The sequence below is a fragment of the Panicum virgatum genome, chromosome 7N (assembly GCF_016808335.1).
Source record: "Panicum virgatum strain AP13 chromosome 7N, P.virgatum_v5, whole genome shotgun sequence".
Classification (NCBI taxonomy): domain Eukaryota; kingdom Viridiplantae; phylum Streptophyta; class Magnoliopsida; order Poales; family Poaceae; genus Panicum; species Panicum virgatum.
This window is the reverse complement of record NC_053151.1, coordinates 48,053,485-48,077,196: the sequence shown is the minus strand read 5'-3', so window position 1 is coordinate 48,077,196 and position 23,712 is coordinate 48,053,485. Positions and strand designations below refer to the sequence as shown.

The 23,712-nt window shown below is 46.3% G+C and overlaps 3 protein-coding genes and 2 long non-coding RNA genes across 6 annotated transcripts; 2 read left to right on the top strand and 3 right to left on the bottom strand.

Annotated features, from left to right (window-relative positions):
- Window positions 1–3,116: 3,116 nt before the first annotated feature.
- Window positions 3,117–3,862, top strand: LOC120681663. The gene is made up of 2 exons (XR_005677997.1): window positions 3,117–3,276; window positions 3,376–3,862. It is a non-coding gene; the product is annotated as an uncharacterized LOC120681663 (long non-coding RNA).
- A 307-nt stretch (window positions 3,863–4,169) lies between these two features.
- On the bottom strand, window positions 4,170–5,448 carry LOC120681662. The gene is made up of 2 exons (XM_039963251.1): window positions 5,236–5,448; window positions 4,170–5,145 (listed from the first exon to the last, which is right to left on the bottom strand). The coding sequence occupies exon 2, from the start codon at window positions 5,143–5,145 to the stop codon at window positions 4,429–4,431; it is 717 nt and encodes a 238-aa protein (XP_039819185.1). The 5' UTR covers window positions 5,236–5,448; the 3' UTR covers window positions 4,170–4,428.
- An 8,384-nt stretch (window positions 5,449–13,832) lies between these two features.
- Window positions 13,833–15,956, bottom strand: LOC120681361. The gene is made up of 6 exons (XM_039962860.1): window positions 15,909–15,956; window positions 15,272–15,811; window positions 15,068–15,143; window positions 14,862–14,968; window positions 14,653–14,769; window positions 13,833–14,238 (listed from the first exon to the last, which is right to left on the bottom strand). Exons 1-6 carry the CDS (start codon window positions 15,954–15,956, stop codon window positions 14,071–14,073), a joined length of 1,056 nt encoding a protein of 351 aa, XP_039818794.1. The 3' UTR covers window positions 13,833–14,070.
- Window positions 15,957–16,081: 125 nt separating this feature from the next.
- Window positions 16,082–18,268, top strand: LOC120683919. 2 transcript variants are annotated; one of them, XR_005678983.1, is made up of 4 exons: window positions 16,082–16,832; window positions 16,914–16,955; window positions 17,102–17,163; window positions 17,390–17,401. It is a non-coding gene; the product is annotated as an uncharacterized LOC120683919 (long non-coding RNA). The 2 variants fall into 2 exon arrangements; XR_005678982.1 differs by having other exon boundaries at window positions 17,102–18,268.
- A 1,020-nt stretch (window positions 18,269–19,288) lies between these two features.
- Window positions 19,289–22,611, bottom strand: LOC120682108 (protein TIFY 3-like). Its single transcript, XM_039963862.1, has 5 exons — window positions 22,291–22,611; window positions 21,218–21,320; window positions 20,908–21,124; window positions 20,750–20,807; window positions 19,289–19,690 (listed from the first exon to the last, which is right to left on the bottom strand). Exons 1-5 carry the CDS (start codon window positions 22,428–22,430, stop codon window positions 19,597–19,599), a joined length of 612 nt encoding a protein of 203 aa, XP_039819796.1. The 5' UTR covers window positions 22,431–22,611; the 3' UTR covers window positions 19,289–19,596.
- Between the last annotated feature and the right edge of the window lie 1,101 nt (window positions 22,612–23,712).

Below are 23,712 nucleotides of genomic sequence, written 5' to 3'. Positions count from 1 at the left end.
CCCGGGCTCCCTTCTAGTATAAGGCTTGGTTTCTTTGCATCTTACCATGAGGTCCGATAACATGCTTCATCGGATCGTCAGCAACGACCCAAGTCCACTCCGGTGGCCCGCTCCGGCGGAGACCGCTCGCCACGGTCGACCCAAGTCCACTCCGGTGGCCCGCTCCGGCGGAGACCGCTCGCCACGGTCGCTCCAAGTCCACTCCGGTGGCCCGCTCCGGCGGAGACCGCTCGCCACGGTCGCTCCAAGTCCACTCCGGTGGCCCGCTCCGGCGGAGACCGCTCGCCACGGTCGCTCCAAGTCCACTCCGGTGGCCCGCTCCGGCGGAGACCGCTCACCACGGTCGCTCCAAGTCCACTCCGGTGGCCCGCTCCGGCGGAGACCGCTCGCCACGGTCACTCCAAGTCCACTCCGGTGGCCCGCTCCGACGGAGACCGCTCGCCACGGTCGCCCCAAGTCCACTCCGGTGGCCTGCTCCGGCGGAGACCGCTCGCCACGGTCGCTCCAAGTCCACTCCGGTGGCCCGCTCCGGCGGAGACCGCTCGCCACGGTCGCTCCAAGTGCCGGGTCCGGAAAGTGGTGCTTGCTCCCTGAGCGATCCGAGGGCTGTGTAGCCGCTTAGCTTGGTTCCGTATCCTAAGCCTACACCCTCGTCGCCCTGAGGAGAGCGCTCTAGTACCTGAACCTGGCAACAGGTGTACCAGCCTCAGGGGTCCGGAGCACCCGCTCTCTGCATGAGCACACCAACGCAATCGAGCTTGCGTGGAAACACATCACGATAGTGGCCCACCCGCGGGTTTGTTCCTCTCCCTAGGTGGGCCCGGGGGCCACTGTCGGTACCCCAGGACTGGGGTACCCCCTCTTGCTGTGTCTAGGCAAGGGCCTTTGTAGTTATCCTTGACTACATCCAAACAGCTGGACCCCTGCGGTCCGAAGTCCTGTTCCCCCGACAACAATCCGGAACTGTTCCACGACTGGGGAAGGTCCGGAGACGCCACGTGTCCCGGGAGAGGCAGGCACTCAAACGCAAGTAGCTGGGGCTCCGGACCTCCTGAGGAGTCCGGACCCCCGCGGAGTCCCGGACCCCTCATGGGGTCCTGGACCACCTGTATAATGACCGGACCCCTCTCTGAGGGAAGAAGTCGACGCCCTGCCTCGGGGCGGTCCGGAGCCGACACGTGTCTACAGGCACAAGGCCGCTTACTAAGCCTCACCCACCGCTGCATTCATTGTGGTAGATGGACGTCCGCATTGTTGTAGCAGAAGGCGAGGCGTTTCATTGACCAGGGGACACTATTGATCGCGTATTACCAAGGTAGTGGAGCCGCTGGCGCCGCCCACGCCACGCCTGCCAGTCTGCCATAGCAGATGGATACGACGGCTCGGTTTCGCCCATTATGACGCCTACATAATAGCCTCAGCAGGCCACGCCGCAAGCTACGCTACTCCAACGGGCACCTAGCTGACGGGACAAGGGAAGACCCCTCTGGGTCAGAAGAGCAGCAGTACGCATATCGGAGGAAAAGATTCGTAACCATTGTTGTCTTTTAAGTACTCTGCGCAGTATGCTGCACAGACGTTGGGCCCACTTGTCGGGGCCCAACGTCCAATGTATCCGCTCCCCCTTGATCTATAAAAGGAGGGGGCGCCGCTAGAAGACCTCAGGCTGGGTGAGTGCCAAGGCCAGCAGAGGATAGGTTCATACACACCACCAAGAACAAAACATCTCCCAGTGGACGTAGGGTATTACGCTCCGGCGGCCCGAACCACTCTAAATCGTGTGTTCTTGAGTCCTTGTCTCAGCATAGATTCAGCCCCATTGCCTAGTACTTCCCCGAGTACTCCCTCACAGGGGAATAGGCGGGTGCGCTCCGCCACCCGGCTGTGGGTACCCCTAGAAACCCCGCGACAATAGAATGATCAGCTTACCTCTCTGTGTACCAGAATAAAAATGAAATTGGTACGTTTCGGCAAATATAGAAATAACTTACCTCTCTGTGTACCATAGAAAATAGAATGATCAGCTTGCTTGTTGTCTAACTCCAATAACAGCCTAAGGGGAATGATAATACTGTAGTATTGCTCCTAGCGTGAAGGATATCATGTGCATTCAAACAAGCTAGAAATGGTGACTTAATTGTACATTGAAGTGCAGAAGTGGTTTATTTCAATGACATAGCTGCTGATGGTCTTTCTACATGGCGCCTTTGATACTTGGTGTTCCTTATCATGTTTATCGAAGTTAGCAGAAAGATATTCCTGGCTTAACCACAGCTCCGCCAATCAAGTCCTGTAATGTCTGCATGTTTTTAGAGGCACAACACGAACCAGTGCCCTTATTATCACTCTCCATTTGACTAGTGTAACTTTTTTAATTGTTTTGTTTCACTTTCGGCTCTCATTGAGTCATTATTCTCCTTGGGATAGTGATAAGTCAGAATTATATATCTTTGTGTGCCAATGTGGTGATATCTACAAATGATAGTAATTGAATTCTTTGGAAGTGGTGATTACTCACCATTCTTATTTCATGCACTGTCTTCTGCGTACTGCACTATAGCCATTGCGCCCCTCATTAGATGGAGTTTCTTGGCTTCATACTGTACATATGATTATTGCCCTTGACATTTCTGAGGATCAGTTTGATGGCATTGGTCAAAGTTGACTTGGAAATAGGATAAATCAGAATGAAGATGACATTGGGATGTTTTCGCAAACATAGAAGTGCATTACATCTGTGTGCCACAGAATGCTCTTTTTGTTTATATTATCTAATCCCATTAACGCCTAAGGAAAATAACACTGTTATGATATTGCTCCTAATATGAATTGACTTAATGCTGCAAAGAAGTGTTTTTATTCCTTAATATAGCAGCCGGTGGTCTTTCTTTTTGGTGCCTCTGATACCTGGGGTTCCTTTTCCCATGTTTACTGTCCTTGTTGAAGTTAGCCGGGGTTCCTGGCATAACCTCAGCTCCACCAATCAAGTTGTGCAGTGTTTACGTACCTGTTTTAGATGCGCATATTTACTGCATTATGCCTGGATATATCTTGAGATGCAATTTTTTTTCTATGCTGACTGTTCCTGCCAAAGTGCAAAAAATTATGGGAGCTGATTGCTCTGCCTTTAATGTTTGTAGCTGGTGGTGTGATGGGGATATATGAAGAGTGGAAGCCAGAAATCCTTGGCTGCAGGAGGCATATCAGCTCTCGTCCTGTACTTCGTCCACACTCAACTCCCAGTGAGGCCTGTCTTTGCATCATCAATTGGTCTAGGTACACAATCTTTTTTCTGGTCATTTGGCCCTTTCCTTTGCTTGGCAGTTTTATGAACCTGGATTTTTCACCTGACATCTTTTTTATTTTGCATTCTAGGCATATCGGCTGCGCTACTGTCAGTGATGGGGTCTCGCTTCAAGAAGTCCGGGAAGATATTCCCAGCCGGTGTTGTGTCACTCGTGTCCCTGGTCATGGTCGGAGGCTACTTCCATGGGATCTTGCGTAGCTCCCATGCTTGATAGAATCCGTTTCCATCACACCATCTGCACCACGCATTGGGATCACTATCAAGTTTTATGTTTCATCCGCTTTAGGCACCCTTTGTTGTTTTAAATTCCGATGAACTCTTTCACTTTTTGGTGGATGTTTCAAGTGTTCTTAGAGTTGCCGTTCTCAAGTTTAGTTCATGTTCAGTGCCTCTGGGACAGATAGCCAATAAGCACATGACTGTGAGTAGCTGGTAGTTGTGAAAGACGAGAATGTATTTCTTTTTTTGGAATTCTGAAAGACGAACTTTTTGAAAATCAGTTCTAGTAGGTCTCGATCTATTGTTCCGGTGAACCGGGCCAGTTGTTCAGACAGAGATGCTGATTTTCATGTACTGTATTTTCTGTGTATCAGCGTATGTCCGACGATTTTATTTCAAAAGAAAAAAAACATAGATGGCTGGAAGGCCCAACGTGAGGGGCTCATCTAACAGTGAATGGCCACAAAATATTGATAATCAGATTGTATCCACATGCAAGCATTAATTACTTGCTCATTAATTCAGGTACTTTATTAGCCAACTTAAAAGCCAAAGCCAGCTCTATTGTATGAACGAGCTTTGTTTAAGGCTCAAGCTGACGTGACTGATGCATTCCGCCAGCAGCTAGCTAAACCATTAGCCCTGCTCTAAAGCGACTCCAAACATGGCACATAAATAAATCATCTGCGATTTACAATGGACATAGAAAAGATAAGGAGCCAGATAACACCACAGGATAAACTCTACACTAAATGGTAACGGGTCTGGCACACATCACAGCTAAATATATCGATATCTTAACAGTAATGACAATAACAGGAAACTTGCACTCAAGGTGTATGTCCTGCGAAAACGACTTCAGACTTCTTTCTTGAGCCAATCGATGGCAGCTTCAGAACCCACTAAGCTGCCCTTGGTAGACTTGCGTGGGCTCCGAGGTGTGCAACTGACCCTCGAATGCAAGCTTCAGTACCCAGGACTCCTCCCGCAGGCAACTTATGAGCATCCCCAGGGGCCCCATTGATCACTTCTTTCTTGATCTCCTGGATGACAGCTTCAGTATCCAGTCCTCTTCCCTCAGGCAACTTATGTGGATCCAAAGGGGGGCCACTGAGCACTTCTTTCTTGATCTCCTGGACGACAGCTCCAGTATCCAGTACTCCTCCCTTGCGCAACTTATGTGGATTCCCAGGGGGACCATTGACAACGTTCTTGTCCTCCTGGATGGGAGCTTCAGTACCCAATAATCCTCCCTCGGGTGACTTATGTGGATTCCCAGGCACCCCGTTGACAACTTCTTCCTTGATCTCTTGGATGGCAGCTTCAGTATCTGGTACTCTTCTCTCAGTCGACTTATGTGGATGCACAGGCTTTTCCCCTTGATCAGCTTCATGTGCCTTTGTAGCTTGTTCAGCTTCATATGCCTTTTTAGCTTGTTCAGCTTCATAAGCTTCTTTAGCTTCCCTGACCAATAACTTCATATGTTCTAGTGCATCAGCCTTCATATTGTGGCCACGGATCATTTCTCCATAGATTTTCAGGCAGGTCCGCTTCAAGATCTTGCCATCGTATTCAGGAGAATCATCCAACAACTTTGTCAGTACCTCCATTGTAAACATCTGGGAAAAAACAAGCTTTTGCTAAATAATTGAATGACAAGTCTGCATAAAATGCACACCAAGTCAGGAACACATCTACAAAATATTTACCTCTTCATATTCAGTTGTTGTAACATAGGGGCAGCATACAATCCTGATAGCTGTTGCAAGTTTCCATGAACTCCAACCCTGAGTGTCGATTTGAGACACTTCCAAAAGAAGGTGTCCGTGACTACGGAAGAAATTAGAATGTTTTTTCAAACATAAATCACAATCATACAAGATACCCGCTGTCTCAATAATACTGTCGGTACCCTGCAACTGGGGTACCCACTCCTACTGTGCCAAGACTCGCGTAGTTATCCGTAACTACGCCCTAAGGAGCTGAGCAGCCGGACTCCTGGGTTCCGACTCCATCTCACCGGACCAACGGTCCCGGACCCGCTTCCCGTTCGGGGATGGGTCCGGTGTCACCACGTGTCCCAGAGGTGGAAATGCTCAGCACCTGTGGCCGCGGACCCGGACCCCCGCAGGTGCGTCCGGGACCTCCACGTGGCTATCCGGACCCCCCGTGAGCTCTCGGCTCAGCTAGCTGCTCGGGAGGGGTCCGGAGCCGCCACGTGTCACGCAGACGCGGGCACGGGCGCAAGCCTTCCGCTGGAAGCTCCCTCACCCACCCGCATTAAGTGCGAGTGGTTGAGGCAGGCTCTGCTGCCGCTGGGCACGGGGCAGCTTTTGTCAGTCCACACTGTGGATCGCCAGTTACCGAGGCGGCTCGTCAGTTACCAAAGCAAGCATTAAAGACGCAGCGCCGCGCCCATGGGCGACGAGTCATGATGACCAGCTACTGACTGGAGCAACAGTGCACGCTGCTACAGTGGACTGAGTCAGTAGTTCGTCGCTTCATCATGACCTCGACGCGCGGCTGCAGAGGCTAGACTCTACTCTGACAGGACAACTCAAGACCATCCCTGGTCAGAAGCTACACACGGAAGCCGACGACAAGATCTCCGGATCTGAGGCATTGAAGGCCAAAGTATAGTTTATAATACATCGCCGGGTCCACATGTCGAGGCCTCGCTCAGTGTACGTGCTCCCCTTGGACATATAAAAGGGAGAGCACGCCCGCTAGCTCACGGGGGTTCACACAAGCTCACGGGGTTCACACAAGCTCACAGGGTTCACACGAGCTCACGAGGTTCACACGAGCTCACTAGAGACACACAAGCTCTCGCGAACTCTCTCTCTCGAGGGAAGGCAATACAACACACAGTGGACGTAGGGTATTACGCTCCGGCGGCCCGAACCACTCTAATCCCACTATGTTCATCGTGTTCTTGAGAGAGATCGAACTAAGACTAGCTAACCCCCGAGTACACACCCTCTGGGCTAGGGCGGGTGCCTTCCGCCACCCGGCTGTGGTTTGCAGCACCACGACAAATACGTTCATTAACCTGGATACAATGAGAAATGCTTCATCAAAAACAGAAAAATGGAAGCGTAAAATTTCTACAAAATACACAAACTATCAGAAAGCAAACTGTAGAAGAAAGGGAGCAAGAATAGCAGAATGCATTTCATTCAGACATTACGGAAATCACATATTGGCCTCACCATCTCAGGTTTGAAATCATGAAAACCATAACGATCCAGGACAGTTTTCATCCCATAACTCATCTGGAGGCGGTCCTCCTCAGTCAGCTCTGATGTTTCTTCAGGAATTAAACTCCTCATGAGATTATTCAGGCCCCACATCACCTCCAGCACTTCATCATTAAACAGGCATGGTATTTTCTGAAAAAAAGCCCCAGCAAAACTCTCAAAATTGTTACACAAACATAAGCAAAGAAGGGAGCTTATACTAACCAATCTTGCTTCAATGGCCTTTTTATACTCAAGTTTTCCAACAGCTAGCTTTTGGCCAGGAAGGTGCCACTTCTTGATCATCTCAGTAAGATGAGTGCTAATACCAGTATGGTTAATGACTTTGGACTTGTCATTGAATGTTCTAAATTCTTTCAGCCAAATGAACTGAGAAAGATACAGAGACAATGATTACATTAGGAGAAGAAAGGATTATCGAAATGCCATGCATCACTCTTGATCATGACAGGAGGGTGCAATTCAGTTCTCATTTCTCAATTATGAAGACATAGCCGCCTCACTTATCAGACTATTGCAACATAGATCATATCAGTAATGTAATGTCTTTTGAAATGGTTCTCTGGTAATGGCTACAATCTCAGGCATAAACCGTACTCCCTTGTAAACAAAGTGTCAGGAAAAGCAAGCTACTGCAATTTGCATAATTAGTGCTTGTCCTAGTGTGTAACTAGGAACAGGTAACATTGCATAACCCCCCCCCCCCCAAACAAAAAAAATTGCAATATGGTTCAGATATGTAATGTGATGTATTTTGAAATGGTTCTCTGGTAGTAGGTACAATCTCAGGCATAAATTGTACTGCCTTAAAAAAAGGGACAGGAAAAGCAAGTTACTACAATTTGCATAATTAGTGCTTGTCCTAGTGTGTAGCTAAAAATAGGTATATTGCAATACAACAGGAGGCAATCATATGCTCATGACGGTCCAAGGTTGCTGCTCGGATTAAATTGGTGAAAAACAACTTAAAGACACGACAAACAGGAGAGGAGAAAGGGCACTGACAAGGCGTGTCTTATCATTATTTATGAACTTTGACCAGATATTCTGCAGGAAACAAGATACAGAATAAATAGGTCGGTACAAAGAGGAATAAGCAAGCAATGACTATAAAACATGAAAATAGAGAAAGAATAAAGCAAGTACCTCCTTAGCATTTGGTAGGAAGAGTTGGACGCCATAATATTTGAAAATTGCGAAGCCAGAGGGCGTCTCAAACAGCAGCAGAATGATACCATTATGGCCCAACCTGTCAGCTGCGAACATAGAAGGCAAGCAAACTAAGCCAAGCAGGATTGCAAGGGAAAACGTACGTACCAAAATAGCCCATTCAGACATCAAACATGAAGTCAGTCATAGACTCGGCGACCACTGCATCCCTCTCGGATGCGCAAACCCAAAGAAGTAAAGCAAACTCAGGCAAGCAGAGGATTGCAAGGCAACCAGAGGATTGCAAGGGGGAAACGTAGGGAAAAAATTAGCACATCCCGACGAGAAAAATAGCACATCCTGCTGGTGACTTGGGCCGGCGTGCAGCGCGTGATGCAGAGCCGGCGCGCGCGCCCGGTGGCCGAGGTGCTGGCTTGGGAGTGCGCTCAGGGTGGATCAGCGTCAAGGTCGCTGTGCACACGTTTGGAGTCCCAAATTTTCGAAGTTGATGTTTCTAATGGTAAATATGAGAAGCACAATGTTTGGAGTCCAAAATCTGCAATTTCTCCATTCCGCCATCAAATGTGGAGTCGTAGATCCACGGCGACCACTGTAACCCTACCCGTGCTATCCTCGCTAAACTAGTCCAGATTTGCCATCTGACGTCGGTAGGATTGAGGAGGATGGCGCGGGTAAGAGGTTTACCTAAAACGGCAGCCGACGGAGCTGGGGGTGAAGGACGCGCTTCTCTCGCCGTCGAGGTTGGCTCTCCTGAACCGGCGACCAACTCCCGCGCGCAGGAATGCCCTTGTCGCTTTCTGGCTCGACCTAAGGCTGAAGCCGATTGAGCCTGAGGAGAAGAACGCACTTCTCTCTCCGTTGAGGTCGACTGCCTTGAACCGGCGTGCGACTCCGGCGGAGAGGAACTCAAATTTTAAAAACTATCACATCCAATAGGAATTTTACATGCATAAAATATTAAATCTAAATAAAAAATTAATTGCATGGTTTGTTTATAAATTACGAGACGAATCTAATGAGTCCAATTAGACTTTTATTAGATATTAAATTGCTACAGTAAATATATGCTAATGATGAATTAATTAGATTCATTAGATTTATCTCGCGATTTATGGATGAAATCTGCAATTAATTTTGTGATTAGTCTATATTTAGTACTTCAAATATGAAAATATTCATTTTCAAAAAATTTATGGGTGCATCTAAACGAGAGCCAGATTTGCAAAAGAGGTGGAGGGGCTGGCCGCCTAGAAGAGACGTAGTAGGTTTTAGAACATCTCCAATAGCTCTTTTATTTTATTAGTTAAATTTGAAGATTGTAGGCTCTTAGTAAAAATAGGAAAGCACCTAATTTTATGAGATATTCCAAGAAACTAGGTAAAATATAATGGCTATATTCAAAATTGGGTGCACGTCATCCAATTTCATCGTTAGCTCTTCCTATTCCACTGAGATCGATCTATTCCTGATGTCGAAAACGTGAGATTGACCTTACCATGGTTCATGTCGTTGGCTTCCAGATTGTCAAATCCTAGCGGGACTTGCAGGCCGACGTGGGATTGACCTTACCATGGCTCATGTCGTTATACCGCGGTCGACGCAGCTCGGGGACGTTGTGGCCGGCTCATGGCGACTACGCCGGCGGCGATTTGGTCCAGCGGCAAGGGAACATGGAGGCGACTGGGGCTGATTCCGTGGTGTAAAAAGGAGACGCGCGCGAAGGAGATGCGCGGGGAGGAGAGGTGCGGTGCCAAAATCGTCGCGCCGCGGGTGTGGGAGCGCCAAAATCGGAGGATGGCGGGCGGGCAGCGCTAGGCAAATGTACCGAGAGGAGGGGCGTAGATAGCTAGCGTGGAAGAATGGCTAGCCGGATGGCTTATCTGTTGGATGCGTTTTTTTGGGTCCGTTTTCTTTTTTTGGCTAAGAGAAGAGAAATAGAAGAGCTGTTAAGACATGTTCTTATTAAAGAAGATGGAGCGGACGGTTCTGGAACCGTCGTCAAACCCTTTTCCAAACGGAGATGAAGGCGGGCCTATCAAGTAGCCCCTGGGGTTCCTTACTTCCTTTTCCCATATTTACTGTCCTTGTTGAAGTTAGCGGAATGTTATGGATTCCTGGCATTAACCTCAGCTCTGCAATTCGCCAATCAAGTCGTGCAGTGTTTACGTACCTGTTTTAGATGCACATATTTACTGCATTATGCCTGGATGTAGCTTGAGATGCAATTTAATTTCTATGCTGACTGCTCCTGGCAAAGTGCAAAAAATTATGGGAGCTGATTGTTCTGTCTTTAATTTTTGTAGCTGGTGGTGTGATGGGATACAGGGATACAAATTGGTGACCCTTAGGTACACTTCCAACCCTTTTTTAGCACAAAATTTTATATTAATTTTTTAAATTGAAATATTATTTTGAAAAATTAGTACAAAATTTTAAACTAGAGAGGGTTGGAGATGTGGGCCCCCGGGCTAGCAAATACCCAGGTTCCCGTTGTGCTTTACTGTACTTGTCCTATGATCAGTCCGCAAGTACGCACAAAAGCACCGGTATCACAACTGCACTCAAAACTTGTTAGTAATATTAAAATTTAATCAAAGCATATATAATTTGCAGCAGAAGCAAACAGAAATATAGAACTTCTATCCTACAGTAGTGTGCCTCACCATTCCCACAGGCAACTGACTGGAAGTTAGTCCTAGAAAGAACCAACGTCGAAAACCCACATCCCTCGGCAAGAAACTGAACTGAGGCGGCTCTTCTTCGAACTCTGGATTTTAAAATTTTAGCAACACAATTTTGTACTCGCAAGACTTCGGGTGTATATCAAAAATCCTATAATACATGCATGGTTAATCAAGGACGGCTGACAGGTTCACTAGCACTAGGCTGCATTTTATTCGAGTGTATCTTCATACACATAATTTTTTGCAAATATTTTATTTTATATAAAATAGACCGACGAAACCAATCATGACTCCTTATTTTCCATTTCGCAGTCCTTTGACCATCTATATCGGTCCAACAACTTTTGAACCGGTGCAAGTGTTACCAAATAATTCCCATACCAACTTCCAAACCAAAAGTACTAAAACCGGCAACTAGCTCAAGCGCTCTTGACCGTGAGCACGACTATTCGAATAGTTTTACACTCTGCAGAGGTTGTACACTTTACCCATACGACATGTTTCGCTTTGATGCCAGCGCGGAGCCAACGCGCATTTACACAATTCCTTAGATGTGTCGACAAGCTAACATGACAAAGCCGTTGCATCAACTGGACCCAAGATATGCTACTCGACAGACTGTAGGAGTTTCTCGGCTCCGTACATCTGCCCGAGTTAGCTACCCCGACACCGACGAACTCCTCGAGCACTCGGGCGGTAGCATCCTCATGGGGCCAACTGACTTAATAAGCTAAGGCCAGTGCCCATTTAGCCGTATAGTTGCACTGTAATACTTGACTAGAATAGTGACAATTACCGGTCCTTAATTTGACACGGGTGATAAATCCCTAAAATGCACCGGAAACGCATCCAGAACCAAGCCATATCTATCATTCATTTTTCCATTCATTTTATCATCCATATTCTTTTCCTTCATCCTCATACCATTATATCCACTAGACCATATATTTACCCACGTCTACCATACAGTTTTTATCCTTTAAAAAAATAACCATATAAATGTATATTTTCTTTAAAAGAAACCAACCCATGTGATGCTATTTAACAATTGCGCTAATACTAAGCGAACTAAGCATGTGACTCTGAACTACGGGAATAATCCATAACCTTAGGGCAACAAGGTATAAAAGGGTACAAAATAACAAAGAAAGTAAATACATTAAAGTAGGACGTGTCTACCCGACATAAAATGACATTTGGACTCATAAAATCATCATCGCATGCAAATGATTGTAGGCTTAGGAATTTAAATAGGAGCAAGAATGATCAAGGAGGTGCTTGCCTTGTTGCTTATCGTTCATATTCTCGAGTACTAGCTCAGCATCTCGCTTGACGTCTGGCGCAGTTACGAACGTCTCGTCGTCTATGCGAATCGAACGAACGACAACATATGCAAAAGAAAATATGTTCCAGTTTTGTAGAAATTTTATGTTATTTTGGTCTTGGAACCTTAGCCTACTTTTCTAAGCACTGCCACGGAACTTTGACATTCTTGGAACTGATAGCGTTAAAAATCTTTAACTTGTGTCTCCATAGGTAGAGGATGACATTGATTAGGTTTGTGTTGTCATGAAACCTATCTTGCTATGCATGGTATGTTCTTAGGAACTTTCAAGTTTAGAGTATGTATGAGCACTTGTTACTCAAATAATTCAAATTGTTATAGCAAACAAATATGGATAAATAATGTTCAGCGTTGATACGATAAATTTCATGGGTCTGGCAGTATGTCAGCAACATGGTGTGCACAAGAAACACAAAACAATACCACATGTAAGTTCCAAGGATCTGAACTGAACAACTGAACCTTTGATAGTGTTGAAAACAGTTGATCGGAGAATCTAGGAGTTGGCAAAGTTGAAATTGTTTTCTTGCTGATCTCTTGTATTGTCATTGCCCATGTGAAGTTTAAATTATTTTCTGCATTCAATCCTACTTTCAGTTTTTCTTATTTAGATTTGTTCATCTGCCTCTGCCAATGGAGCCAGTTTTTCTTTGTCACCTGCACGCAAGTACTATTCAAAATCATTACTATTTCAGATTGCCTTCCATCCCATTATTTCCAAATTCTAATTCCCTGCGTCCTTTTATTTGTATGGCGCAGAATGGGGTTGACAAAGCACTGCTGGTGAAACTATGTAGCTGAATCTCGCCCTGTTCAGCGGTTCCACAAAACCGGTTGCCGGACCGCACCCAACCCGCATGAAACCGTCAACCCGAGTCTCACCCACGGGTCGGTCCCAGACCGTTCGAGAGCCAGAGATCTACTCGGAACTTCTGCCAGAGCGGATTTTCAGCCGCCCGGGGCACGTGCGCCGGAAAAGGTGCACGGTCCAGATTTTGTTAAGATTTGTGCGGGGGCGGCTAGGTCCCCTACGGGTGACCGTATTTAGGAACAGTTCAGAAGTACTAGTTGTTTGTGGACCAATATATTTTATTGTGCAGCTCATTTGTCGAGGAAGGACTGGAGCTTTCGAGAGAAGCCGATGAAACGAATCAGGACTACTCCTCACTAAAAGTAGAGGAAGGGTCAGAATGCTCAAGTTCATTGATGTACTACCCATTAAAAAATGTTCATTAATGCTGCGCCAGGAAGGAGTATTGGCACAATTTTTTTTACATGTTCCAAGTTACCTTAGTACAAAATATCAACCATAGTACGAAATAGGCAGGATGCTTCTAATCTAGGAATCTTGTACAGTACAACTATACAAGATAAATACATATGCACATATTTTCATGCAACGAAAACGCACACTTTTGTGCATGGATAAACCATCCATGCGCATTTTTTATCCAAAAAGAATCTCAAAAATATTTGCATGATAGATGCACATATTTGTTTCGCACAAACTAAATAAAAATATTGGTAGAACATATGCACATTTTTTGTTTAACAAATAAATTATTAAATAATGTCCATATTGTTTTGCTAGAGTGTGCATGAATGAATATCCATGCATCATACCATTTGCTTGTTGAATAATTTTCTATATATAGAAATTATGTGAATTATTCAATAAATAAGGGTGCCCAAGTTTATATGGTTGAGAAATTCCAAAAAAAAACAAGACGCACATGTTTTTGGGCATAATGGGAAGCGTAGAATCTTTGAGATCCAGTGCACCTGACTTGATGCAACTATATTATAGTAACATGGATATACACATCATTTTCATATATCAAAAAATATTTAAAAAATGAATGATAGATAATATGCACATATTTTGGTGCAAATTCTATATGATGCATGCAATTTTACAGAGTAAGAAATCTCAAATTCTTTGATGCATGCACATATATTTTGCACTAAACTTGTGATAGCTACGGAGTACATCATGCTATCATTATTTTCATGCAAAATTTTAGCTTGATCAGCACATGCTCAGTAGTACATGTATTTTAAGTGTTTCAAGCTACACGTAAATTATTACTCCATAAATATCATGTCGTGCAATTGTTTGAGCTTGCTAATGTCCTCGGTCTTGTCCTTGTGGTCGTAGCTGCAGCTGCCTCGTTGATATGGTGCAAGAGAGAAACTGTTGCGGTGCAGAACACGGCCCTTGCTGCACCTTGCCGCCGTTGCCAGGCCTGGCCTCTGTGATCACAGATCGATTATGCAACTTGTATTGTGTGCTTGAAGAGAGATCTAGCAGATGATCTACCTAATATCAGATTTAAATCATCAGAACAAGAATATGTGAATCATGCAAAATGAAATCAATTCGATTCACAAAAGCATAGTCACGCACAGTGGAAAAGAGGATCTAATCACAACTTTCCAATCGAATGAAAGATGCATCCACCACGAAAAAGAAATCACAGAGAAGCCTGCATCGCATCCTATCCCCAATAAGCACGAGCGATGCATCCTTGTTCAAATCGATGCCTAGGGAGAACCGTCGTAGTCCTCAGAAGCATGGGAATTCCATGGACAGAGAAAAAAAATCATAGTAAATCCTAGATTAAATACCTAGAACTTGGAACCCATAGAAAGGGGATCTTGACCTACCTGTTCTTGTGCAGCAGCATCAGCGATCCGTCGATTCCCAGCGCTGAACTCAGGTTGACTGGTTGTAGAAGCACGGTGCTCCATAATTTGATGCCTCAATGCTCCCATCGATTCAATCTGAGCAAAAATGGCACAGCATCCACTAATAATCGAGTAATAGATGCACCTATGTTTTTGCATCACTGTCACTGATCAATTAATAGATGCACCCCGTTCTTGCCGGACTTGTGCAGCCTCTGGACGAGCGTGGCGACGTCCATGGTGCCCGTCACCGTCACCTTGAGCTGCGCGGCTTCCACCATCACGCTCTGCACACCTGAAACCAACACAAACCAAAACCACCACGATTCAGCCAAAACGCCCCGGAATGCAAGCAAACCAGGACATCATCGAGCTAGCTAGCTAGGCACCGCACCTTCGACGCTCCTGAGCACCTTCCGGACCTTATTCTTGCAGCCATGGCGGGGGATGACCACCCTCGGCACTACAGTCTGCAAAGGATGAAGCACGAATCAAGAGGTTAGCATTCAGCTAGCAAACAAATCGGCAACTCAGAGCATTTCAGTTGAACCGTCGTGGTTCTTGGGGGAGAGGAGAAAGGCACGGTCGTGGTGCTCACCAGAACGACAGGGCCACAGGGGCCGCCGCAGCTCCCGTCGCCATGGGGAGTGCTCTGGAGACTGCTTTGTTCGGCTGCTCGGGGAGCGCAGAAGGCCCGCCGGCGCGCGGGGGGCGCCGGGCCGAGCAGCGCGACGAGGACGCTGAGGTGGGGGAGGTCGCCGCACCTGAAATCTCCGGCCGAGGGACGAGCGAGGCATGTCACCCCGGGGCAAGCGGCGGCGGCGACGACGCGAACCCACCTGATTCGATCCGGGCTGGGTACCTCAGATCCGGCGAGGAGAAGGCCGGATCCAGCCCCGGTGGCCGGCGGCGGTGAAGGGCGCGACGAGGTTTGTGGCCGAGAGGAGGTGGGAGGCGGAGGGGAAGAGATAGGTAGGTGGGCGAGGGAGGGGCGAGCTGAGTAGAGCAGGCCGCTGCCGCTGCCCGGATCTTTCGCCACGGCGGCAGCCACCGGAGGCGCGACCTGGGGGCGGAGGTGGATGGCGGCGCAGGGTCGCCCGCCGTGTCGCCTTGGAGTTCGGCCCCCAGCGAGAACTCTCTTTTGGTGGAGGAGCAGGTGATGAGTGTAAACCGTATGTGATAGTATTTTTTATTTTATAAAACTGTATATGGCATTACGAAAAGAAAGAAAAAACTGTCGGTTCACGTATCCCGATGTCAGGCACAACATCTCTGCCGTCCATATATCCGGCGCATCGGCCACGGGCGGCTGCTTTGATTTTCCGGTGTGCGGGTCGAAATCTGAAACCCGCTGAAACTCGATCTACTCGGAAAAAGGGGGCGGCGCAGCGGCGGTGCGCGCGGATGGTTCCAGGGTACATGTGGATTGGGATTAGAAACGGCAGTTCTTGCTAATCCACAGTGGAAGAGTACAGACACTAGTATGATTAATTTTCATAGCCTCGTCATGATTAAATGATGCCATCAGTATCTTTATTAAAATTGACAGCAGTCAACATAGGCATTGCCGTTTCTTGGAGGGTAAGAGGCACTGAAACAATAGGTTCTGCTATTTCTGGGCAGATTAGGAAGTACTAGTATCTTCATTAAAAGGATTAGCAGAGAGCACTGTCAAATACAGGCAATGTGGCCATGCGGGTATGTCAGGGTTGTAGATGTTGCTCCTTTCCCTATAATTATACAGTTATGTTGCTTCATCATTGGAATATGCATTGCCACTTCTTGGAATATTCATTGTTTAAAATTGCAAATGAATTCAGCATTCTCTATTTCAGGATAACCTGGATGGTGAAGAACAATCTTTACAAGCACCTGCTGCAATGTCCTTAGAAGAAAGCAATCGCAGAATCAATAGGCATCATTGCCGTCTCAAGTCGAAAAGCGAAAGAGGTCAACTTCAGCGGTTAATGCTTCAAATACTATGCATATAAGCGAAACAGATCAACTTCAGCAGTCAACTACCTCTCCCACTCCGATCTCTCCAGTTCACAAAGTTGAAGCTTTAATTTGTTCACAAAGTTGGCTTCGAACATCACAAAGAAAATTAAGTGAAAGAGAGGCCGCTGAAGAGGTCCAGGCATACGAGGAGATTAGAGAAGGTATTGTTTTTGCAATTGAGGAGAAGTGTCGCCTTATGTGTGTCAAGTTACTAATAACTCCATTCCTTTTTTTATATATAGAGTTTGTTTCAAAGGACTGCACTGACAAGCAACACCATGTTGGTATGTCTCTTTCTCAACTTGCTAAAGGGCTGAATAGTAGTCATTATTCATTGAGCAATAGCACAGCTTGCATGTCATTACCATTATTTAACAGCTGTTGTATTAGAGATTAATGACCAAACTGTCAATTCTTTGTGATGATGCAGGTTTCATTGAGCTGGACACATAGCCTTTTGATGGAAGGCAAGAGCTCGAGGGCGATGACAAGGTTTGCCTTCCATCCTTCTTGTGTCTTCAATGATGAACACATATCTTTGTTTCTTCAGTTCATTTCGAGTCTTATTTGTTTCAGTTCAGTCAGGTCAATCTATTAGTCTGCTAGCTTAGTCAGTTTCAGTTAACCGGACGGGTCGGTCATGGTTGGTAGGATGTCGTGCTCTTTAGGATTTGAATCAACTGCTCTCCACCTGACAAATTTATTTGTTATGATGCAGATTTTATTGAGCTACAAAATTCTTTGTTATGTTGATTGTTATTCTATATCTTATAGTGACAAAGCTTTTTTTTAATGTTGTATTTTATTGAGTTAGACATATAGCCTTTTGATGCAAGTACGAGAGTATTATGGGCTATGCTGGTCTGAAACAACATCAGTTTTGTTTATGTTTTGGTTAAGTTAAACCATTGTTGGTACCCTGCTTTCAGAAAACTTGAGTTCCATTGGCAGACATCAAATGTATTCAGCACGAACAGTTCCCTAGCCATGATGTTCTCTTTCCACACTAGGCAAAATTCTGTTAAGTTAAATTTTGAGGCTACTGATATCTTCCTGTATAAGCTGTTAAGAGGGAATAGTTTTGACATGTACTAAAAACTCATTGAATGTATGCTGCTAATTTCATCTTCTTTGTCTAAGCTGCACAAGTTTAAGAGAAGCAACTATGGATTTATTTCGTGAAGCAAACTGTGCGTAATGGCCGCGAAATGTAATTACTTTGGTAGGATTATCGTGCGTATTTATGAAGCAAACTATGCAACCCGTATATATTTGTGCAACCCGTGGAAACCCTGGAACCGTCCGTACCGACCCAACCCAATGAATTGTTTAATCCGGCAGCAACCGTTGAAAACCAAACCACTCCGGACCAGCCACGTATCTGCTTGCTTGGGTTGCAAGCCCGGAAGAAACCGGCAAAGCCGGACCATGAACAGGGCGAGCTAAATCTACGTGGGTGCCTTATATATCTCTACATGAGTCCTCCTTGGTGTCCGTCTTATGCGAAAAATTGTAACCCTAGCAAAGGCTAGTAAGTTTGAGTAATTTTATTGTCGAATGCTTGGTGCCAGTAAAATTTGTTTAAACAAAACAGTAAGATTTGCGTTTTAACTGGCTCTTGGCAGAACTTTAAATCAGCAATGTTTCGTGATTTATACTGTGAAATTAACACATATATAATTAGTACTAAAAAATGTATGACCATCCGAATGGACAAGGAAATGATACCCTGACAGTTCGACAGAAGAGTAAAATCTGCAATCTTTCGATCCATAACCCAACATATGGGCTCAGCCTTGATATTGAAATCTATCAATCTTTTGTTGATTTTGGAAGTGGCTGGTTGTGTCTGCTAACCCTTTCGTTTGAGAGTGAATTGGTGGTTATCTACCTGCATTGGACAGTTTTGGAAGGTTGGATCAACGGTAGTTCTGTGAAAGATGCGTAGGTTCAGAGCTTCTCCAGCGCGAAAGATAAATTGCGGCACACATCTGCAAACTGCAGGCAACACCCATCCGGCTCCGGCAGAAAATGCAACGCATTATGCATGATACGGTAGGATATGGGGGAAAGCGTTCTTGTGAAACAACGGACTCGTATTCTAGAAACAAAGGAGGATAAGAAGTTGTTGTCCTACTCCGGTACTCAGGATGCTTATGGGCTCTACTAAAACTCTTAACTTGTGAAGACTTCATTGTAAATCAACGATATTGAGAAAATAAAGAATAGTATATGAAGAAAATGAAGAGTAGTGTGTGAAGTCTTCTATTTTGTTCTTAGAGACGTGCTGACGACGTGTTTCACAAAGGCTGTTCGGCTGATCTGATGAATAGTATTCGACTGGTAGAATGAATAGTATTATGTGAAAGAAAATAAACCGAGTCAAGCCGAGAACCAATCAGCCGATCTCGATCTCGCCTGCCTTTGCCACGGCAGGGCGACACCGTTCACAGGGGAAGACAAGCAAAGCTGCAGGCCGCACTGGCTCCGGCGCAGTTGAACCCAGCGCTGCGGCACTTATCTTCTCGTGGCAACCACAAGCCTGGTACCCGAAAGTCTGGAACCGTAAAAGGCAGATGGGAAGATGCAAGTGCAAACCCAACTTCACACAAAAAAATAGGAGGATAATATAGATGGTATTTCATTACTAGACGATCATTCATCATTGTAACATACATAAGAGTCAGACATACAACCAGCATGATGTACAACATATCATATCATAGCAGTTCGATATGCGGGTAAACGAATTCACGGTAGAATAAACCAACCTAGCACAATGACAACAGAACAGCGAAAATAGAGGTTCCGGTCCAATTATTGGTACTGAGAGCTTCAACATAAGGCACCAACACGTTACACGTCCCTGCCCTTTCCACGGTCAGCCCTCAGCGTTTTGATCGTCGTGTCTCCCTATCTTTTAAGTTATTGCACCTTGCCCTCGGCGGTCACCTCCATCGTAGGTGATTCCATGCCCTCAGATGACTTGGCGGGACTGTATGGAGCCTTGTTCACAATCCTGATTCATGTGATCATTAATCAGTTGAATTCACAACTACAGAAGAAAAAGGTGTTGCAAAATAACTACAGATAACAAGGCATCTGAACCTGTCATTTAGTTTAGCTCTGACAATGACGTGGTTTTAGCTTTCAAGATAAACAATAGCAGGCATGTTACGGAACAGAACAGGAGAGCATACAGGAATGCCCAACTTCTCAAATTTCTGTTTCCTAACCAGACCCAAAAAAATGACGCGGGTACAATTACTATAGTTTGGTATCCTCTATTCAGCAGCTAAATGTGCCAAGTTATGAATACCACCTAAAAGGCTAAAACAGAAGACCTCAATGCAACAAAAAAAAAGGAGGTATAAAATGTATGACTGCTCAAAATTGAAGTTTCTGTATCTACTGCTGATCCAGAGATAACATCAATGTAGTATTAATCTCAATTCGCAGGTATTCAAAATTCCGAAAGTTACATGATCCAAGGCCTTCAGGTTCTATGTACTGTATATATCGAAGCATGATCTCTAGTTATTCTAGCTGTAAAGAATTTTTTGACATGTTGCAGGTATGTTTAAACAGAACTAGCAATATTTTTTATCCAAGCAGTTCACTGGAAAAGATGCAATTTTTCAAATACAGTTGTAATGCCAAAGGAATTTAATTGTTTGTTCTACCTAGAGGAGAGAGAAAAATAAAAGGTGGAAAATATACTGCTGGATGCTGTGGTACCACATATGGCATTTTAAAAGTTAAGAGTTACTCCCTCCATTCTCTTTTGATAGTCCTATTTTCAAAACTCAAATCTTCACAAATGATAGTCCTAGTTGCTATTGATAAGGACCATGACAATAAATAGCACAAGTAACGAGGAGTTTCTAGCAAAGACATTAGGGGACTAGCAAAAAGCCTTGTGTTACATTAATTAGATGATAAGCAAAGTTGTTTTTCCTTGGTCATTGTGTCAAGGTGAAATAGGACTATCAATAGAGAATGGAGGGAGTAAATCCGTAGAGAAGGTGCCTAAGAATAAGCTTCAGATCATCATATATGCAACACCTATCATGCTAACCTGTCACGACGTTTCTCAAGGAAGCGCTGAAGAGAGTGCCTCCTGGCAATGGGAAGATCTGCTCAACAGATTAAAGTAGTTTAAAATAAGTTGCACAAAATCAATACTGAAAAGGGTATTAGCTTTCTGGATTTCAGCAAAAGATATAGTGATCTTACCAGCCTGAAGCTTGCATATTGAGCTAGGGTCAGCAACAGCTTGTGGTTGCCCAGTTGCTACAGAAGTGCTCTGCAGTGACGGAGACCGTGTGAGCACAGGAGAGACTGCTGCTGGGGCAACAGTGGCTGCAGGCATCATTGGAGGCTTAACGGCAGTGGCAGCACTGCTTTTGGTGGCTGCGGCGGCTGCAGCAGCAATAAGCATGATTGCTTGAGCCTGTCGATGCCAAACTAGTGTATTAGCATAAGTAGTTTAACAGTCAATCAAATAAAGAACAAGATATATGTAAAAAGGAGGAGATGAGATGACCTTTTCTGGTGGCACTGAGTCAAACACGCATACTGATCCGCCATAGAAAATTGTAAGCTGTGCAGGATTAGCTGAAGGGGTCGACATCGGCAACATTCCAGACCTTGTGGTAAAGAAATGCAGGAAATTAAGAACACACAAAGGCAAATAAAATAGCATCACATAATTCCATATCTGAATAAAAAGCAGGCAGAGACATGGCACTTTTTAGTCATCGTGCAGATGAAAGCATGTAATAAGTTCAACACACTGGCATGAGATAGAATGTGTGCGTGCATGTGTGTAGAAAGTCATCATCCTACTTCCTAACTGACTTGAAAATGGAAGCAGATCTCGAATAGAAATATATTCCTACTTGGCCATCAAATTGATTGTCTAACCACACTAGCTTACATGCTAATCTGGCCAGAGACTATGTAATCATCCTTAGGGGACTAACTTGTACCGATACCACAAAGCATTTCATCAGTCATAAGCATTTTCCTCGAATCAGGTTAATTCAAAGCGTAGTGCTTATACTTCAAAGCCGAGTGGATGTCAACTAACTAGAAAGCAAAATGGAAGTGATAATAGCAGAACGAAGTTGAGCAAAACAATAACAAGTTTTCAAACAAATATGGTAAACTAAGTATAGTGCGGCTAACAAACTGTTAAAAATCCCAATTAACCACGCCAAGAGAACCATCCCAGTAGCATGTTTGTAGCAAACAACGAAACATAGTATGAATTGGTTTGCAGAACCTACATCAGAGGAAATCTTAAGAATCAGTTCGATGTCTTTAATTGGTTTGCAGAAGTGCAGAAGCTACATCCATGGTCCCCTACCGCAGGCCCGTCAGCTAAAGAATTTCTTTTCTACAGCTACAAACTCAGGCAACGAGGGACAAAGGTACGTTTGGAACAGGAGAGGGGAGAAAGGGGAAGACGGGGGAGGAAAGGGTGAACGAGAAATAAGCAAAATTTCACCAATCGAAGACCAAGCAGCTATGAATCAGTTCGCAGAAACAGAATCATCGGAGAGCCCTAGCTCGATTCCGAAGGGCGGGGCTAGTAGGAAGGAGAGCGGCTAGTACCTAGCGCTGCCGTTAGCGAGTGACAGGCTGAGGCCTTGGCCCTGCTGCGACTCCCTGGTCTCCTCCTCCTTCCTCTCCTCCTCCTCCTTGCGCGCCTCCTCCTCCTCCCCCTTCTTAATGTTCCTCTCCAACAGATCCATCTCAACCAACTCGCAAGCCCTTTCCCCTCTCTCTCTCTCTCTCTCTTTCTCCGCCGCTTGGGGGTTCAGGTTCGAACTTGGAAGACTTGGGAGGACTCAGAAATAAAAGTGGGGCAAGCCGACGGGGGGTGACGAGAGGACAGCAAACGGCGCATGTGAATGTTGTGACGGATTTTTTTTCCTTTTTGTATCTTTAAGCTCTCTCAACTGCTACATAAGTAAAGTATTTTATCGTGGGGCCTAGCCCGGAGCTCACTGGTTGTCACTAGCTCAGACTTGCGGTGCATGAAACGAAACCGTGGATGACAGTGAGTACGATCTCTTTATTTCTACTCCTACAGGATTATTTCGGCGATTTTTTTTTGCCACGGTTGATTATTAGACTATAAGTTATTGGCGATTATTATAAATGTATATTAGCTGCAAGAGTTATTGTTTTCATTAGCGTTGCATGCGGCCAAAGCAAGAAGAAATTTCACTTGGTCATACCGTGGGTCGGAATTAAGTCGCTGAACAGAGCGCCGCCACAGCATCTTCTCCCCCCGCGTCGCTCCCAAAAGCGACCGGGGGCTCCCTCGTGCCGCCGCCCCAGACCCAGCCACCTCCCCTTCCCTCCCTCGCCGTCGCCTGAGCGGGCCTCCGGAAGCCCGGCGGCCGGCGAGGAAGGCGACGGCGGGGCAAGGCGGCGGCGGGGGCCCCCTGTGCCGGTGCGGGACGGCGCTTGGTGGCTATGGCCGGGTGGCGCACCGGGGCGACGACGGCGTGGACCCGGGGCTGCCGTGAGTGGATCCGGTCTTCTTGCTGTCTGATCTGACGGCCGGCACTGCATCGGCGTTGCCTGGGCTCGGCGCGTTGGGGACGCGAGATGGCGCGTGCGGCGGCTGTGGCCTGACATGGCGAGCTGGAGCTGGGGGCGACGCCCCGGGGAGGTGATGCCGGCGTGGTGCTGCGGCTGGGGTGGACCTGCGGCCGTGAAGCCAACCCCGCGACATCGTGCCGGCGGCGACGACGGCGTGGTGCTGCGGCTGGGGTGGAGCTGCGGCCGTGAAGCCACCCCCGCGACATCGTGCCGGCGGCGACGACATGGGCCCCCGGTGGCTGCGTAGGGGGCCGTGCTGGCCTCGGCGCGGGTGCTGGTGGGCACGACGTCGGCCTCGACGCAGGCGTGGCGCCGTGCGCTCGCCGGTGCTGGAAGTGGCGGGCCACGGCGGGGACTGCACCCCCCTGCGGAGCAGCTTGGCGTTGTTGTGAGAAGCTCTAAGCAATGAGCGCAGTGGAGGTG

Coding starts and splice junctions, on each gene's coding strand:
- LOC120681662 (XM_039963251.1), bottom strand. CDS start 5,145: ATGTTTACAATGGAGGTACTGACAAAGTTGTTGGATGATTCTCCTGAA.
- LOC120681361 (XM_039962860.1), bottom strand. CDS start 15,956: ATGGACGGCAGAGATGTTGTGCCTGACATCGGGATACGTGAACCGACA. Junction 15,144..15,271: donor CCTGTGGCCCTGTCGTTCTG/GTGAGCACCACG, acceptor CATCCTTTGCAG/ACTGTAGTGCCGAGGGTGGT. Junction 14,969..15,067: donor GGTGCTCAGGAGCGTCGAAG/GTGCGGTGCCTA, acceptor TGTTGGTTTCAG/GTGTGCAGAGCGTGATGGTG.
- LOC120682108 (XM_039963862.1), bottom strand. CDS start 22,430: ATGGATCTGTTGGAGAGGAACATTAAGAAGGGGGAGGAGGAGGAGGCG. Junction 21,125..21,217: donor ACTCAGTGCCACCAGAAAAG/GTCATCTCATCT, acceptor TGGCATCGACAG/GCTCAAGCAATCATGCTTAT. Junction 19,691..20,749: donor CTTGAGAAACGTCGTGACAG/GTTAGCATGATA, acceptor CACATGAATCAG/GATTGTGAACAAGGCTCCAT.